Source organism: Trichomycterus rosablanca, chromosome 5, assembly GCF_030014385.1.
Source record: "Trichomycterus rosablanca isolate fTriRos1 chromosome 5, fTriRos1.hap1, whole genome shotgun sequence".
NCBI classification, from domain to species: domain Eukaryota; kingdom Metazoa; phylum Chordata; class Actinopteri; order Siluriformes; family Trichomycteridae; genus Trichomycterus; species Trichomycterus rosablanca.
The window spans coordinates 22648547-22666930 of record NC_085992.1 but is presented as its reverse complement, the minus strand read 5'-3'; the positions used below and the strand labels follow the sequence as shown (position 1 = coordinate 22666930).

Here is an 18384-nt window from a genome sequence, read left to right as displayed (position 1 = left end):
GTCTTGGTACTTCTCACCAGGGCGCCGCCACACATGCTGGACACCATCTGAGCCAAACAAGTTTATCTTGGTCTCGTCAGACCACAGGGCATTCCAGTAATCCATGTTCTTGGACTGCTTGTCTTCAGCAAACTGTTTGCGGGCTTTCTTGTGCGTCAGCTTCCTTCTGGGATGACGACCATGCAGACCGAGTTGATGCAGTGTGCGGCGTATGGTCTGAGCACTGACAGGCTGACCTCCCACGTCTTCAACCTCTGCAGCAATGCTGGCAGCACTCATGTGTCTATTTTTTAAAGCCAACCTCTGGATATGACGCCGAACACGTGGACTCAACTTCTTTGGTCGACCCTGGCGAAGCCTGTTCCGAGTGGAACCTGTCCTGGAAAACCGCTGTATGACCTTGGCCACCATGCTGTAGCTCAGTTTCAGGGTGTTAGCAATCTTCTTATAGCCCAGGCCATCTTTGTGGAGAGCAACAATTCTATTTCTCACATCCTCAGAGAGTTCTTTGCCATGAGGTGCCATGTTGAATATCCAGTGGCCAGTATGAGAGAATTGTACCCAAAACACCAAATTTAACAGCCCTGCTCCCCATTTACACCTGGGACCTTGACACATGACACCAGGGAGGGACAACGACACATTTGGGCACAATTTGGACATGTTCACTGTGGGGTGTACTCACTTATGTTGCCAGCTATTTAGACATTAATGGCTGTGTGTTGAGTTATTTTCAGAAGACAGTAAATCTACACTGCTATACAAGCTGTACACTGACTACTCTAAGTTATATCCAAGTTTCATGTCTATAGTGTTGTCCCATGAAAAGATATAATGAAATATTTGCAGAAATGTGAGGGGTGTACTCACTTTTGTGATACACTGTATATATATATATATATATATATATATATATATATACAGTGGGGTCAAAAAGTATTTAGTCAGCCACTGATTGTGCAGGTTCTCCTACTTAGAAAGTTGAGAGAGGTCTGTAATTTTCATCATAGGTACACTTCAACTACGAGAGACAAAATGAGAAAAAAAATCCAGGAAATCACATTGTAGGATTTTTAAAGAATTTATTTGTAAATTATGGTGGAAAATAAGTATTTGGTCAATAACAAACAAGCAATATTTCTGGCTCTCACAGACCTGTAACTTCTTCTTTAAGAAGCTCTTCTGTCCTCCACTCGTTACCTGTATTAATGGCACCTGTTTGACCTCGTTATCTGTATAAAAGACACCTGTCCACAGCCTCAAACAGTCAGACTGCAAACTCAGCCATGGCCAAGACCAAAGAGCTGTTGAAGGACACCAGGAAGAAAATTGTAGATCTGCACCAGGCTGGGAAGAGTGAATCTACAATAGGCAAGCAGGTTGGTGTGAATAAATCAACTGTGGGAGCAATTGTAAGAAAATGGAAGACATACAAGACCATTGATATTCTCCCTTGGGGTCAAGATCTTATCCCGTGGGGTCAAAATGATCATGAGAACGGTGAGTAAAAATCCCAGAACTACACGGAGGGACCTGATGAATGACCTGCAGAGAGCTGGGACCAAAGTACAAAGGCTACCATCAGTAACACACTACGCCGAGAGGGACTCAAATCCTGCAGTGCCAGGCGTGTCCCCCTGTTTAAGCCAGTACATGTCCAGGCCTGTCTGAAGTTTGCCAGAGAGCATATGGATGATCCAGAAGAGGATTGGGAGAATATCATGTGGTCAGATAAAACCAAAATGGAACATTTTGAGTAAAAACTCAACTCGTCGTGTTTGGAGGAAGAAGAATGCTGAGTTGCATCCCAAGAACACCATACCTACTGTGAAGCATGGGGGTGGAAACATCATGCTTTGGGGCTGTTTTTCTGCAAAGGGGACAGGACGACTGATCCGTGTTAAGAGAAGAATGAACGGGGCCATGTATCGTGAGATTTTAAGCCAAAACCTCCTTCCATCAGTGAGAGCATTGAAGATGGAATGTGGCTGGGTCCTCCAGCATGACAATGATCCCAAACACACCGCTCGGGCAACGAAGGAGTGGCTCCGTAAAAAGCATTTCAAGGTCCTGGAGTGGCCTAGCCAGTCTCCAGACCTCAACCCCATAGAAAATTTGTGGAGTTTGTGTTGCCCAGCGACAGCCCCAAAACATCACTGCTCTAGAGGAGATCTGCATGGAGGAATGGGCCAAAATACCAGCTACAGTGTGTGCAAACCTGGTGAAGACTTACAGGAAACGTTTGACCTCTGTCATTGCCAACAAAGGTTATGTTACAAAGTATTGAGTTGAACTTTTGTTATTGACCAAATACTTATTTTCCACCATAATTTACAAAAAAATTCTGTGATTTCCTGGATTCTATTTTCTCATTTTGTCTCTCATAGTTGAAGTGTACCTATGATGAAAATTACAGACCTCTCTCATCTTTCTAAGTAGGAGAACTTGCACAATCAGTGGCTGACTAAATACTTTTTGGCCCCACTGTATATATACAGGGGTTGGACAAAATAACTGAAACACCTGTCATTTTAGTGTGGGAGGTTTCATGGCTAAATTGGACCAGTCTGGTGGCCAATCTTCATTAATTGCACATTGCACCAGTAAGAGCAGAGTGTGAAGGTTCAATTAGCAGGGTAAGAGCACAGTTTTGCTCAAAATATTGCAATGCACACAACATTATGGGTGACATACCAGAGTTCAAAAGAGGACAAATTGTTGGTGCACGTCTTGCTGGCGCATCTGTGACCAAGACAGCAAGTCTTTGTGATGTATCAAGAGCCACGGTATCCAGGGTAATGTCAGCATACCACCAAGAAGGACAAACCACATCCAACAGGATTAACTGTGGACGCAAGAGGAAGCTGTCTGAAAGGGATGTTCGGGTGCTAACCCGGATTGTATCCAAAAAACATAAAACCACGGCTGCCCAAATCACGGCAGAATTAAATGTGCACCTCGACTCTCCTGTTTCCACCAGAACTGTCCGTCGGGAGCTCCACAGGGTCAATATACACGGCCGGGCTGCTATAGCCAAACCTTTGGTCACTCGTGCCAATGCCAAACGTCGGTTTCAATGGTGCAAGGAGCGCAAATCTTGGGCTGTGGACAATGTGAAACATGTATTGTTCTCTGATGAGTCCACCTTTACTGTTTTCCCCACATCCGGGAGAGTTACGGTGTGGAGAAGCCCCAAAGAAGCGTACCACCCAGACTGTTGCATGCCCAGAGTGAAGCATGGGGGTGGATCAGTGATGGTTTGGGCTGCCATATCATGGCATTCCCTTGGCCCAATACTTGTGCTAGATGGGCGCGTCACTGCCAAGGACTACCGAACCATTCTGGAGGACCATGTGCATCCAATGGCGGTGCCGTGTATCAGGATGACAATGCACCAATACACACAGCAAGACTGGTGAAAGATTGGTTTGATGAACATGAAAGTGAAGTTGAACATCTCCCATGGCCTGCACAGTCACCAGATCTAAATATTATTGAGCCACTTTGGGGTGTTTTGGAGAAGCGAGTCAGGAAACGTTTTCCTCCACCAGCATCACGTAGTGACCTGGCCACTATCCTGCAAGAAGAATGGCTTAAAATCCCTCTGACCACTGTGCAGGACTTGTATATGTCATTTCCAAGACGAATTGACGCTGTATTGGCCGCAAAAGGAGGCCCTACACCATACTAATAAATGATTGTGGTCTAAAACCAGGTGTTTCAGTTATTTTGTCCAACCCCTGTATATATATATATATATATATACACATGTGTAGATAACTGTTATTATTATTGTGGACAGATCAAACTGCCTCATTCATGAACAGCTGTGAGGTTCAGTGATGTTCTAGACTCATTATAGTTTAATCTACTGTATATACAGCTCTACAGCAAAACAGAACAGAACAGAATCAATACACAAACATGCAGGATGTTAGATGTTAGTTGCTGAACACTGGCCATACTACATAAATTTGTGGCTCCATTTTACACAAGTACAAGGCAATGAAATGCAGTTTAGCATCTAACCTGAAGTGCAATAAGCAGTGCAGGATGTACAGTATCTACGATATATATTGTTTACAGGATACGGGCAGTGGTATGGACAAGATATACAGGTGAATATATTATTGAATGTACTATAAAAATAATATACAGATGGGAGTGCGATTAGACATAATATACAGATTAAGGTGCTACGAACATAATCGACCGATGTATACAGTATAGGTGGAAATTTTAAACATATTTTACCATGGTATGAACAAATGAGATATGTACAAATGTGGTATGAGGTATGTACAAATGAGATATTATGCTATGCAGAAAAAGGATTGTAGTGCAACCTTTAATTAGGAGGAGAGATGTGGGGGGTTAACGGGGGACGGAGTTCAGTAAGGAGACAGCTCTGGGGAAAAAGCTGTTCCTCAATCTGCTGGTCTTGGTCCGGAGGCTCCTGAAGCGCCTGCCGGAGGGCAAGAGGGCAAACAGTCTGTGTGCAGGGTGGGAGGAGTCCTTAAGAATGCTGCAAGCTCGACGCAGACAGCGTTTCCTCTGGACGTCCTCAATGGGTGGAAGTGGAGTCCCTGTGATGCACTGGGCCGTTTTTACCATTCGCTGCAGTGCCTTGCGGTTCACAACAGTGCAGTTTCCATACCAGACTGTGATACAGCTGATCAGGATACTTTCAATCGCACAGCGGTAAAAGTTTACCAGGATGGTCGAAGATAGGTGGTGTTTCTTAAGTGTCCTCAGGAAGAAGAGGTGCTGGTGTGCCTTTTTGGCCAGGCTGGAGGTGTTGGTGGTCCTGGCATGGCTGGATTACTGACCGGGCCAGTGGGGCCAGTGCCCAGGGGCCCTTGAGGTCAGGGGGCCCCGGCCCAAAACATTTTGCGATGCCTATCAACATTTATGATACAATATATTTTTATTTCCGAGGGCCCTCCATTTTAAGTATCCTCTGACTATTAGGGACTTTGACCCCAGGGCCTCTTGGGGGCCCTTGCCATGCTTTTGGGGCCCCTAGCCATGCTTTTGGGCCCTAGCCATGCTTTTGGGCCCCTTATGAAAATGGATGAGGCGTTGTGGCACTGCTCTGACTTCGACTTCTGGCTATTAGGGGTCCTAGGAAAGAGGGGGGCATATTTTTTGAGGGCCCTGGTTATGAGAGCCCCTACCAGGGGGCCCTAGAGAAGAGCAGGGCATACCATTAGAGGGCCCTTGATCACGAGGGCCCCTACTATGGGGCCCTTGACTTCCATAGAAGTCGTTTACCATGGCTCCTTGACTTTCTAGGGACCTACAAATTGCCAGGCAAGCTACCATATTTCATAACAGACGTTTTGTTGCAAATATGCGATTCAGGCCCTTACTTAATGTTTCTGAATTTGTATTGTTTCAAAATGATTATGTTCAATTTCTCTTAAGCGCAGAGACACAAATTAATTTAGCAATTTTGCAATTATTTAAATTTAAGACAAGCAATTTCAAGCAGTTTGAATGCATACACACACTTAACTGAGCTATTTGATGTTCTTTTCATGCCTGACAATATGTCCAACAGTGAGCTCACTTTAAAGGCTAACTCACTCGCTGCAGCATATCCTTCAGATCTGAACATGAGCCTGGCAGATGAATTGATACAATACTAATCATTCATAACAGAAAAAGAAAAATGTCCTAGTAAAATGCTCAAAACCATGATAAATTTTAATTTACAGTCAACCTTTCCAAATGTCTACATAGCACTTAGACTTTTTTTGACTGTGCCTATCACAAATTGTGAAGGGGAGCGTTCATTCTCCAAACTAGCTCGTATTAAGAATGAACTCAGGATTAGGATGCGCCAAAACCGCCTGAACTCACTGTCACTTCTGGCCATTAAATCAGATTTGGTCAGACAGCTTAATTTTGATGAATTAGTGGATGACTTTGCAAGAAAGAAGAGTAGAAAGAAACTTATATAAAATAGATTCTTGTGTTAGGGTTAGTTATTGACAGGTTGTTTAATGTATTAATTTATTTATGTTTTTGGAGGCGGGGGGGGCCCTGGGCAACTCTTTGCCCAGGGGCCCAGACTATCCTTAATCCGTCCTTGGGTCCTGGACAGGTCCCCCGATATGTGGGTCCCCAGGAACTTAAAGCTGGAGACACGTTCAACAGCTATCCTGTTGATGTGGATGGGGTCATGTGTGCCTTATATACTGTATATATATATATATATATATATATATATATATATATACATATATACATATATACAGTGTATCACAAAAGTGAGTACACTCCTCACATTTCTGCAAATATTTCATTATATCTTTTCATGGGACAACACTATAGACATGAAACTTGGATATAACTTAGAGTAGTCAGTGTACAGCTTGTATAGCAGTGTAGATTTACTGTCTTCTGAAAATAACTCAACACACAGCCATTAATGTCTAAATAGCTGGCAACATAAGTGAGTACACCCCACAGTGAACATGTCCAAATTGTGCCCAAAGTGTCAATATTTTGTGTGACCACCATTATTATCCAGCACTGCCTTAACCCTCCTGGGCATGGAATTCACCAGAGCTGCACAGGTTGCTACTGGAATCCTCTTCCACTCCTCCATGATGACATCACGGAGCTGGTGGATGTTAGACACCTTGAACTCCTCCACCTTCCACTTGAGGATGCGCCACAGGTGCTCAATTGGGTTTAGTCCATCACCTTTACCTTCAGCTTCCTCAGCAAGGCAGTTGTCATCTTGGAGGTTGTGTTTGGGGTCGTTATCCTGTTGGAAAACTGCCATGAGGCCCAGTTTTCGAAGGGAGGGGATCATGCTCTGTTTCAGAATGTCACAGTACATGTTGGAATTCATGTTTCCCTCAATGAACTGCAGCTCCCCAGTGCCAGCAACACTCATGCAGCCCAAGACCATGATGCTACCACCACCATGCTTGACTGTAGGCAAGATACAGCTGTCTTGGTACTTCTCACACATGCTGGACACCATCTGAGCCAAACAAGTTTATCTTGGTCTCGTCAGACCACAGGGCATTCCAGTAATCCATGTTCTTGGACTGCTTGTCTTCAGCAAACTGTTTGCGGGCTTTCTTGTGCGTCAGCTTCCTTCTGGGATGACGACCATGCAGACCGAGTTGATGCAGTGTGCGGTGTATGGTCTGAGCACTGACAGGCTGACCTCCCACGTCTTCAACCTCTGCAGCAATGCTGGCAGCACTCATGTGTCTATTTTTTAAAGCCAACCTCTGGATATGACGCGTGGACTCAACTTCCTTGTTCGACCTTGGCGAAGCCTGTTCCGAGTGGAACCTGTCCTGGAAAACCGCTGTATGACCTTGGCCACCATGCTGTAGCTCAGTTTCAGGGTGTTAGCAATCTTCTTATAGCCCAGGCCATCTTTGTGGAGAGCAACAATTCTATTTCTCACATCCTCAGAGAGTTCTTTGCCATGAGGTGCCATGTTGAATATCCAGTGGCCAGTATGAGAGAATTGTACCCAAAACACCAAATTTAACAGCCCTGCTCCCCATTTACACCTGGGACCTTGACACATGACACCAGGGAGGGACAACGACACATTTGGGCACAATTTGGACATGTTCACTGTGGGGTGTACTCACTTATGTTGCCAGCTATTTAGACATTAATGGCTGTGTGTTGAGTTATTTTCAGAAGACAGTAAATCTACACTGCTATACAAGCTGTACACTGACTACTCTAAGTTATATCCAAGTTTCATGTCTATAGTGTTGTCCCATGAAAAGATATAATGAAATATTTGCAGAAATGTGAGGGGTGTACTCACTTTTGTGATACACTGTATATATATATACAGTGGGGGAAATAAGTATTTGATCCCCTGCTGATTTAGTAAGTTTACCCCCTTACAAAGACTTGAACAGTCTATAATTTTTATGGAAGGTTTATTTTAACAGAGAGACAGAATATCAACAAAAAATCCAGAAAAAAAAATTAAATAAAAGTTATAAATTAATTTGTATTTAATTAAGGGAAATAAGTATTTGATCCCCTACCAACCAGCAAGAATTCTGACCCCCACAGACCGATTATGTGCCCATGAGGCACACAAATTAGTCCTGTCCCTTTATAAAAGACTCCTGTCACAGAATCAGTTTCTTCCGTTCAAATCTCTCGACCACCATGGGCAAGACCAAAGAGCTATCAAAGGACGTCAGGGACAAGATTGTAGACCTGCACAAGGCTGGAAGCAAGAAGCTTGGTGAGAAAGAGACCACTGTTGGTGCGATAATTCGAAAATGGAAGAAATACAAGATCACAGTCAATCACCCTCGCTCTGGAGCTCCATGCAAGATCTCACCTGGTGGGGTAAGAATGATTCTGAGAAAGGTGAGGTCAGCCCAGAATTACACGGGAGAATTTTGTCTCTCTCTGTTAAAATAAACCTTCCATAAAAATTATAGACTGTTCAAGTCTTTGTAAGGGGGTAAACTTACAAAATCAGCAGGGGATCAAATACTTATTTCCCCCACTGTATATAATTTTGACCATATGTATACATACACTGATCAGCCTTAACATTAAAACCACCTCCTTGTTTCTACACTCACTGACCATTTTATCAGCTCCACTTACCAAATAGAAACACTTTGTAGTTTTACAGTTACTGACTGTAGTCCATCTGTTTCTCTGCATACGTTTTTAGCCTGCTTTCACCCTGTTTTTCAATGGTCAGGACCCCCACAAGACCACTACAGAGCAGGTAATATTTAAATGGTGGATCATTCTCAGCACTGCAGTGACAATGACATGGTGGTGGTGTGTTAGTGTGTGTTGTGCTTGTATGAGTGGATCAGGCACAGCAGCGCTGCTTGAGTTTTTAAATACCTTGTCCACTCACTGTCCACTCTATTAGACGCTCCTACCTAGTTGGTTCATTTATTCCTGCTGTTTGAGTTGGTCATCTTCTAGACCTTCATTAGTGGTCACAGAACGCTGACCACGGGGCGCTTTTGGCTGGATATTTTAGGTTGGTGGACTATTCTCAATCCAGCAGTGACAGTGAGGTGTTTATAAAGTCCATCAGCGCTGCTTAGCGTGTCTTATCCACTCATACCAGCACAACACACATTAACACACCACCACCATGTCAGTGTCACTGCAGTGCTGAGAATGACCCACCACCCAAATAATACCTGTTCTGTAGTGGTCCTGTGGTGGACCTGACCATTGAAGAACAGGGTGAAAGCAAGCTAAAACAGTATGTAGAGAAACAGATGAAATACAGTCAGTAATTGTAGAACTACAAAGTGCTACTATATGGTAAGTGGAGCTGATAAAATGGACAGTGAGTGTAGAAACAAGGAGGGGGTTTTAATGTTATGGCTAATCTGTGTATGTATCCACGATTTTCCTGGCAACACAATGGGGGCTGCCATGACACCTCCCTATTTCCGTTTGCCGGTTTTTCGTTTCCGGTTGCATTAGATTTGCTGTAGTACTAACTCCAACATTATTAAACTACTTTTGGTAGTTGCATGGTTCAAATATGCGCTCGGGCTCGACGTGTGCCGCTCTCGGGTGCCACAACAACTGAAAGAAATTGAAGCTGTTATTGGAAGGTTCGTGCTTTGAACACCAGCGGATTTGTAAACACTGTCCGTGCCCTGCGCCTTACGCGTTACAGTCCATAATAATATAATAATAATCATATTAATTATGTTAATAATATAATAATATTTATTAATTAAATAATAATAAAAAATTTATAATATCGTATAATGCAGTTTCACTTTGTATAGAAATAGGACAAATAACAATCAAATCCGGACACCCAGACAGTCCAAGTGAATCCTGAACGGGTGTAAATACCGTTTGTTGTTCCCAGTTTATTGTTTTAGTAAATTAAACAACGAAACGCATTTTATTCTGTCCCTTCAGCTCCCCTTTCCTGCTTTACATCCCCTCATGAACCAAGTACAGTTATACACTGTTGTAGAAGTAAAAAAAAAAAAAAAAAAATCAACAAATTAGTCGTTATACATCGTTTATTATTTCCAGTGTTTCACAGCAGTTAGAATGTTCCTCGGCTCATCCATACCATAACCCTGCAATGCACGAGCAACCCACCGTCTCCACTACTCCACTTTCCCTCAGCATTACCCACGCCTGATGTTTACCTTCAGCAATTCCCATGCATGTAAGCCTCTGTGCTTTTATACTTCTGTAGCTCCTCACCGTATACAGCTTCAGAAGACGAAATGGTTCATTATCATCAACATAGCTAACCTCATGTCATCTACCCACTCTGTAAGCGTGGAAGGGTGGGACACTGTCAGAACACGGTCACCACAGCTTCTTAAAACATCCTTACTGTCAAGTGCTAGGAATTAAGAAAGGACTCAGTTTTAACTCAAACAAAACTGCTTTATTGTTCGGAGCATCAGCTTGCAGAGACGCAGAACATGCGAGTGAGCAGAGTGCGTTCCAACAACACACCGAGAGGAGGGAATAAGGGTACACACTTCAAAAGTGCACTCGTCTAACAAAATGCATACATAAACAGTTGCTCTACACTTACTATTCAACCACATAGCGTTTTTGGCCATGTTTGTTAAAAAAAAAAAGTTACGAATGACCACTACTTCTGTCGTTCAGAACGTAAACACTGTAACCGGAAGTCAAAAACCGGCTTCAGCTACGAATCACGGGAAAGGTCAAAGTTCAGGAAAATCGTGGATACATGTCTATAAGAAGTGTATGTACACTTTTAACTTCAGCTTACAAAACTGAAAAAGTGAATGAACAGAAGAAAAATCTAAATAAAATCAATATTTCTTAAGACCACCTAGTGCTGGACAATAATTCGATATCGATATATATCGCGATAGAAAATGTTTTAATAACGGTGATATGATATTTAAACAAATTCTATCGATATGCATACGTCAGTGCGTGATGACGTACGCCACAGGCACGAAGCCAGTGCTCAGCGTTACCGCTCTGATTACACTCCGCTACCTACAACACGGTGGATATTAGCGGCAAAATGAGTTCAACAGCTGTGAGTGAACGAGCATCCGCAGTTAAAAAAGAAGCAGTAGAAATAGTTGATGAGAGGAAAGACTAGACTTTTTTTCTGTATTCTTTAAGCACAACATCTGCTGCAGCAAATTCTGCAGCAACTCTTAAGCACTTTTTATATTCTTTATCCTGGTTGAGCACTTTTGTTCGAAAATGTTTACATACAAATAATAATCAGTCCATGTTTTGGATTAAAGTTAGTTAAGACCAGAGGTGGAAAGTATCGAATTACATTTACTTATACTTTTTAAAAGAGATTTCACAGCCTGTAATTTTACTTTTACTTAAGTATGTTTTGTATTAAGAATTGTAATTCGCTACATTTTAAATAAGATCCGTTACTGAGTAAAAAAATAAACGCTAAAGAAATCGCGTCTGGGAAACTGCTGCAGTGAATTCTGCGACAGGGAGTCGGATCTTTTGTCTCGGTTCCTTTTAAAGAGCCGTATATATACAGAAGCGCGAATCGATTCCTTTGTTTCAGTTTAAAGGGCCGTTCAATAGATTCGAATCATTCTACGACACATCACTAGTGGTTATACAGTTTAAAAAAGTTTTATGGGACTAAGATGACACATTACACACCCCTAAATGTTTTAAATGTTGTATCAACATGTTTCTTCTATTATATTTGAATTAAAAACAACTGTTGTGAGATTTATATCCACTTCTCCTGTTTGCATTACACAGAAGAGACCCCCCCTTGCTGTTAATAAAGTAACGAAGTAACGTTTACTCTGAGTACATTTTAAATGAGTTACTTTTTACTTGAGTAGATTTTTAGATTAGTAACTCGTACTTAGTAAAATTCATTAAAGTAATAGTACTTTTACTTGAGTACAATATTTTAGCATTTTTACACCTCTGGTTAAGACATATGTTAATATATTATATTATATACTGTCAAAGCTTATGTTTATTTGAGAATGATGTCGTGTTTTTGTCTGTATACAAATGCTGAATACAAGTAAAAGGTGAAAGCTAATTTATTTGTATTATTATTATTATTATTATTTCAAAAATATTATGTAGTTGTAAAGGGTGAGATTTCATAGACTGCAAATAAATTTTTCAGAGGTTTGCAGGTACAGCCTTTCAATGTTGGTGTTCCTGGCAGTTTTTCTGACATTTGTATTAATCATATCTATATCGGAATTATATCGTATCGACCGAAATTAGGAGTTATATCGTGATATAAATTTTAGCCATATCGTCCAGCCCTAAGACCACCCTTACCCATCAATTCTTCTAGGTACACTTCCACAAAGTCACAAGATATTGTGGGATTATAGTCAGGTGTAAGATTAACCAATTACACCAAACCGGTGATAATGATCATTTTCATATGTAGGCTGAAACACAGTCATTAACTGAAACAGAAGCAGCTGTGTAGGAGGCTTACAACTGGGTGAGGAACAGCCAAACTCTACTACAAAGATGAGGTTGTGGAAGTCAGTTTTATGTCACAGGTCACAAGACACAAGGTAGTTATACTGCATCAGCAAGGTCTCTCCCAGGCAAAGAATTATAAGCAGACTGGGTTTCAAGATGTGCTCTTCAAGATTTTTTGAAGAAGCACAAAGGAATGGGCAACACTGAGGATCGTAGATGGGTCATGTCTGGGAATGACCTTAAAACTTTTTGAAAATGGAACATTGTTCAATTTGTTTTTCATGTTTTATTATAAAAAGGACATGTTATACACTCCCCTCTAAAAGTATTGGAACAGTGAGGCCAATCCCTTTATTTTTGCTGTAGACTGGAAACATTTGGCTTTGACATTAAAAGAAGAATATGAGACAAAGGATCAACATTTCAGCTTTTATTTCAGGTATTTACATCTGGATCTGATACACACTTCAGAAGATAGCACCTTTTTCTTGTAAGCAATAAGACTTAATATTTAGTTGCAAATCCTTTGCTTGCAATAACTGCATCAAGCCTGTGACCCATTGACATCACTAAACTTTTGCATTCTTCTTTTGTGATGTTTTTCCAGGCTTTTAAAGCCTCTTTCAGTTGGTGTTTGTTTTGGGGGGTTACTCCCTTCAGTCTCCTCTTTAGCAGGAAAAATGCATGCTCTATAGGGTTTAAGTCTGGAGATTGACTAGGCCAGTCCAAAACCTTCCACTTCCTGCCCCTGATGAACTCCTTTGTAGTTTTGGCAGTGTGTTTTGGGTCATTATCTTGCTGCATGATAAAGAATCTCCCAATCAGTTTGGTTGCATCCTTCTTTAAATTGACAGACAAAATGTTTCTGTAGACTTCTGAGTTCATTGTACTGCTGCCATCATACGTGACATCATCAATGAAGATTAATGAGCCCGTCCCAGAAGAAGCCATGACATTACCGCCACTGTGTTTTACAGATGATGTAAAACACAGTATGTTGTATGTTTGGGATCATGAGCAGATCCTTTCTTTCTCCAAACTTTAACCTTTCCATCAGATTGGTAAAAGTTAATCTTTGTCTCATCAGTCCATAAAACTTTGTCCCAGAATTTCTGAGGCTTGTCTCTGTACTTCTTGGCAAATTCCAGCCTGGCCTTCCTATTCTTCTTGCTTATTAGTGGTTTGCATCTTCTGGTGAAGCCTCTGTACTTTTGTTCATGAAGTCTTCTGCGAACAGTAGATTGTGATACCTTCACTCCTGCCCTCTGGAGGTTGTTGCTGATGTCACTAACAGTTGTTTTAGGGTTTTTCTTTACAGCACGCACAATGTTTCTGTCATCAACTACTGTTGTTTTCCTGGGTCTACCTGTTTGACATCTGTTACTTAGTACACCAGTGACGACTTTCTTCTTCAGGACATTCCAAACGGTTGTATGGCCAATATTTGTGCAATGGCTCTGATTGATTTTACATCTTCTCTCAGCTTCACAATTGCTTGTTTTTCACCCATAGACAGCTCTCTGGTTTTCATGTTGGTTACTCCTCTAACTATAAATGCACAGGCAAAACCCAAATCTGAAACTGAGCGTAGACATTCAGCGCTATTTATTGTTTGAATAATCAGTGTAACAGTACACACCTGGGCAACAAAACACACCTGACAGTCACATGTTCCAATACTTTTGCTCACAAGAAAAATGGGTGGGTTCAGACAAAAGGTGCTATCTTCTGAACTGTGTATCAGATCCAGATGTAAATACCTGGAAATAAAAGCTGAAATGTTGATCTTTTGTCTCATATTCTTCTTTTAATGTCAAACCCAAATGTTTTCAGTCTACAGCAAAAATAAAGGGATTGGCCTCACTGTTCCAATACCTTTGGAGGGGAGTGTACTTTGCCAATATTGGTCAAGCTAAATTACACATGCACCTCATATACACTGTGACATCCACCCTGTTACGACCATAACAGGGTGGACATTCTGACATAAAATTAGCCATTAGCTAGCGAGTGAGCAAAACCATGCTAGCATAAAAGTAAATTCAGACAAAGAATTCTCTGCTTTTTAGTGTGATAATTTTTTAAGTGATCAAATCGTATTGCTTTTTCTCATGTATCCCATAACAAGGTGGACATGTTATGGTTGACCATATAAGACTTTTAGGATAAAATGTGGGAAAAACAACATTAAAATGAGGAGTTAGCCACTCATCTTCCACAGTTGTTTTCCTTCCAAAAAGATTATGTGAGCTCCAGGAAATGATGTCAGTATGTAAAACAGTTCTTCATTTTAAGAGACAGTGATAAGAAATAACAGGGTGGACAGCAATCTGAGGGACGTGTAAAAAAACCCTCATAATCAGCAATAAAATGAAACTCATAAAGAAAAAAAAAATGCAAGGTTTAGAGGGACTTAAGCAAAACCTTTTAAACAGTATTGAAAGACTGATATATTTTCATGATTAAACCTCATGTTTTCATCAGAATGTACAGAACTGGGGACATGGGAAAACCTCTGGTATCTAAGAGATAAAAACAGTATGTATATAGTCATTTTATTTTGGGTTGGCGGGGTATAAAACATTGTGTTTAGTATTTGAAAGTGTTAATTGTTTCAGTAAGATGTTTAGAAAATTGTATTGTTTAAAATGTATTTAATAAATACAATGATCAGTACTGGGGACACAAAAGGCATTGAATTGTAGGAATGACTCAGATGCAGTGGTCGGCCAAAGAAGCTTAGTCAAGACACATCATGCTTACTTCCCTGCAAAATCAGAAGATGTCCAGCAGGGCCATCAGCTCAGAACTTTCAGAAACCAGTGGGACCCAGGTACACTCATCTACTGTTCGGAGAGGTCTGGCCAGAAGTGGTCTTTATGGAAAAATTGTGGACCAAGCGACTCACTATGCATGAAAACATAGGAACTAGGGTGCAGAAAAATGGCAGCAGGTGCTGCCATTAAAATATGTTGATTTCATTAGGATGTTGACATATCTGTGAGATCCTGAAAAATGTGATAAACAAATAACAGCTGATGTTGCAGAATTACAAATAGTCAGATTTGATTTACTTGTGTGGGGTGTTCATTCCAGAGAACAAAAAAAAATCTCTGGCAAGTTTTTTTTTTAGCACATTCTTGCTCTCAGATATCTAACTGCTTTTATTCATTTACCTAGAAATGTTCATTTTTACTATTACTATTAATACCTTGTTAAACATTTCAAATACAACCCCAAATCAGAAAAAGGACAGCATGGAAAATGCAAATAATTAAAAAACACAGAGTTTCTTACTTTGACTTTGATTTCATTGCAGTATGAACTTAAGATATTTCATGTTTTGTCTGGTCAACATCCATTCCTGCATTTCAGGCCTGCAACACATTCCAAAAAAAGTTGGGACGGTAAAGCATTTACCACTTTGTAATGTTGCCATTTCTTTTCACCACACTTTGTTTTGGCACCGATGATACCAAGTGATTTAATGTTTCAGGTGTTTTTATTTTGTCCCATTCTTCCTGCAAACACGTCTTAAGATGTGCAACAGTACAGGGTCATTGTCGCCCTGTTCGTTTCAAAATTGTCCACACATTCTCTATCGGGGACAGTTCAGGACTGCAGGCAGGCCAGTCCAGTACCCGTACCCTCTTCTTCCGCAGCCATGCCTTTGTACTGTGTGCAGCATGTGGTTTTGCATTGTCTTCTTGAAAAATGCATGAACATCCCTGGAAAAGATGACGTCTTGAAGGCAGCATATGTTGCTCTAAGATCTCAATGTACTTTTCTGCATTAATGCTGCCATCACAGAAGTGATAATGACAGTCCCACACCATGACAGACCCTGACTTTTGGACTTGTTGCTGATAACAGTCTGGATGGTCCTTTTCATCTTTGGTTTGGAGCACACGGCATCCATTTTTTCCAGAAAAAAAAAAGACCCGGAATGCTGATTTATCTGACCACAATACACGTTTTCACTGTGTGGTCTATCCTAGATGCCTCCGAGCCCAGAGAAGTCAACGCCGTTTTTGGACATGGTTAACATAAGGCTTCTTTTCTGCACAGTAAAGTTTTAAGTGGTTGACAAAGATTTGCCAAAATAATCCCATGCCCATGTGGTTATATCAGCTATTGTTAAGTGGTGGTTCTTAATGCAGTGGGATCGAAGATCACGGGCGTTCAGCTTAAGCTTGCGCCCTTGACTTTTACGCATTAAAATTCCTCCTGATTCCTTGAATCGTTCAATGATATTTGTTGATAAACTGGAGATCCTCTGGCCATCTTTGCTCATCAGAGACTCAGCCTTTCCTGGATGCTTCTTTTGTATTGAATCTTGATTAAAATCACCTGTTTGAAATGACATAATTATTGAATTTTTTCATTTCATTACTAGCCTTAAATTGCCCCTGTCCCAACTTTTTTTGGAATGTGTTGCAGGCCTGAAATGCAGGAATGAAGGTTTATTAACAAATGAAATGAAGTTGAACAGATAAATAATGAAATATCTTGGGTTCAAACTGTCTGCAATTAAATAAAAGTCAAAGTAAATGTACGGAACACTGCATTTTTATTTGATTTGCTTTTTTCATATTGTCCCAACTTTTTCTGATTTGGGGTTGTATTGAAATATCAAATAGTGCTCAAGCAGTGGGGTACTGTCAGCTGCATATTGTTCTCTTTATATTCGACTGTGCATCTGCACATTCATAGTCATAGTAATCTAATACTGCTCTGCTAAAGCGTCTCTCCTTGATTTATATTCCCTCGAATCAGCACGAAAGTACCAAATTTAATCAACCTGATGTTTTTTTTATTACATATAAATAAATAAATAGAAGTGTTTGTTTAGTCAAGTTCACAGAATTCGTTGCAAGTAAACATAGCCAGCAATTAACTCACTTGTTTTCCCCTCTGTTTGTTTTCCATTCAATTACAGTTCAGGCTTGTCCCTGCTCTACTCACCAGTTCATTTTTGCGGGACTCCATTGGGTCAGAACCAGAAACGCATTCCAGACCTTTCTCTGAACACAATGATTGGTAAGGCTTCCTACTTAAGACACAACTGTACAGGCATGTTAGACATATACTGGACCGAATTTCTGATTCATGACAGTTTATCTTCACTAGCAACCTGAAAAATGTCGACCAAGCAAGAAATGCATCTTTGTTTGTGTCAAGTGTGTCAGTGCAAAATAGCTAAATAAGAATTTCACATTGTCTTCTTCACATTTGCTCTGACAGAGAAACTTCCAGACAGAAGTTAAAGTAGCTTTGGGACTGATTTGTGTGTGAACCTGTACTATCTGTGCACTGATGTTTATAACCTCGGAGCTCCTGTTTAATCTAAATAAAGCAGGATGCACACCTGCACCCTGGTGGCTATTGCATTCATGTATTATGTATTTGCACCTCCCCAAATCAAATGTGACCTTATCAGACTTAAGGAAAACTCAAAATTGTCACATTCATTATAGCTTAATATTGTAAAAATGTGTAAAAAAAAAGTTTCAGACATATAGGCGCCCAGGTGGCACAGCGAGATATTCCGCTTGCACACCAGCACAGAGTTTCTGAACTCCTCGGTTCGAAACTCGGTGTTGCCTCCGGTCTGCTGGGCGCCATCTAGCCGGCATAATTGGCAGTGCCTGCAGCAGATACTAATTGGCCACCGTATCTGCAGGGTGGGGGCCGGACTATGTGTGGGTGGGTGGATCTTCATACGCTGTGTAAGGACCCTGATTGCGGAAGAGACGCCTGTGCAGAAAGCAGGGGCGAGAAGAGGAGGGCTGTACACGTGTCGGAAGAGGCATGTACAGCGACGTGCTCTCCTCGGATGCGATCTGGTATCTCTGGAACAGTGGAAGACAGAATTGGGTTTTTCAAATGTATGGGAAATCATTATTTGTTTTACTCATC

The 18384-nt window shown here is 41.1% G+C and overlaps 1 protein-coding gene across 1 annotated transcript in view; it reads left to right on the top strand.

Moving 5' to 3' along the window:
• Positions 1 to 18384, top strand: part of wdr11 (WD repeat domain 11) — a 158162-nt gene that overhangs the window by 52366 nt on the left and 87412 nt on the right. The window contains exon 9 of the mRNA XM_062994980.1: positions 17405 to 17505. Coding sequence (XP_062851050.1) covers positions 17405 to 17505 — 101 coding nt within the window. The remainder of the gene's footprint in view (positions 1 to 17404; positions 17506 to 18384) is intronic.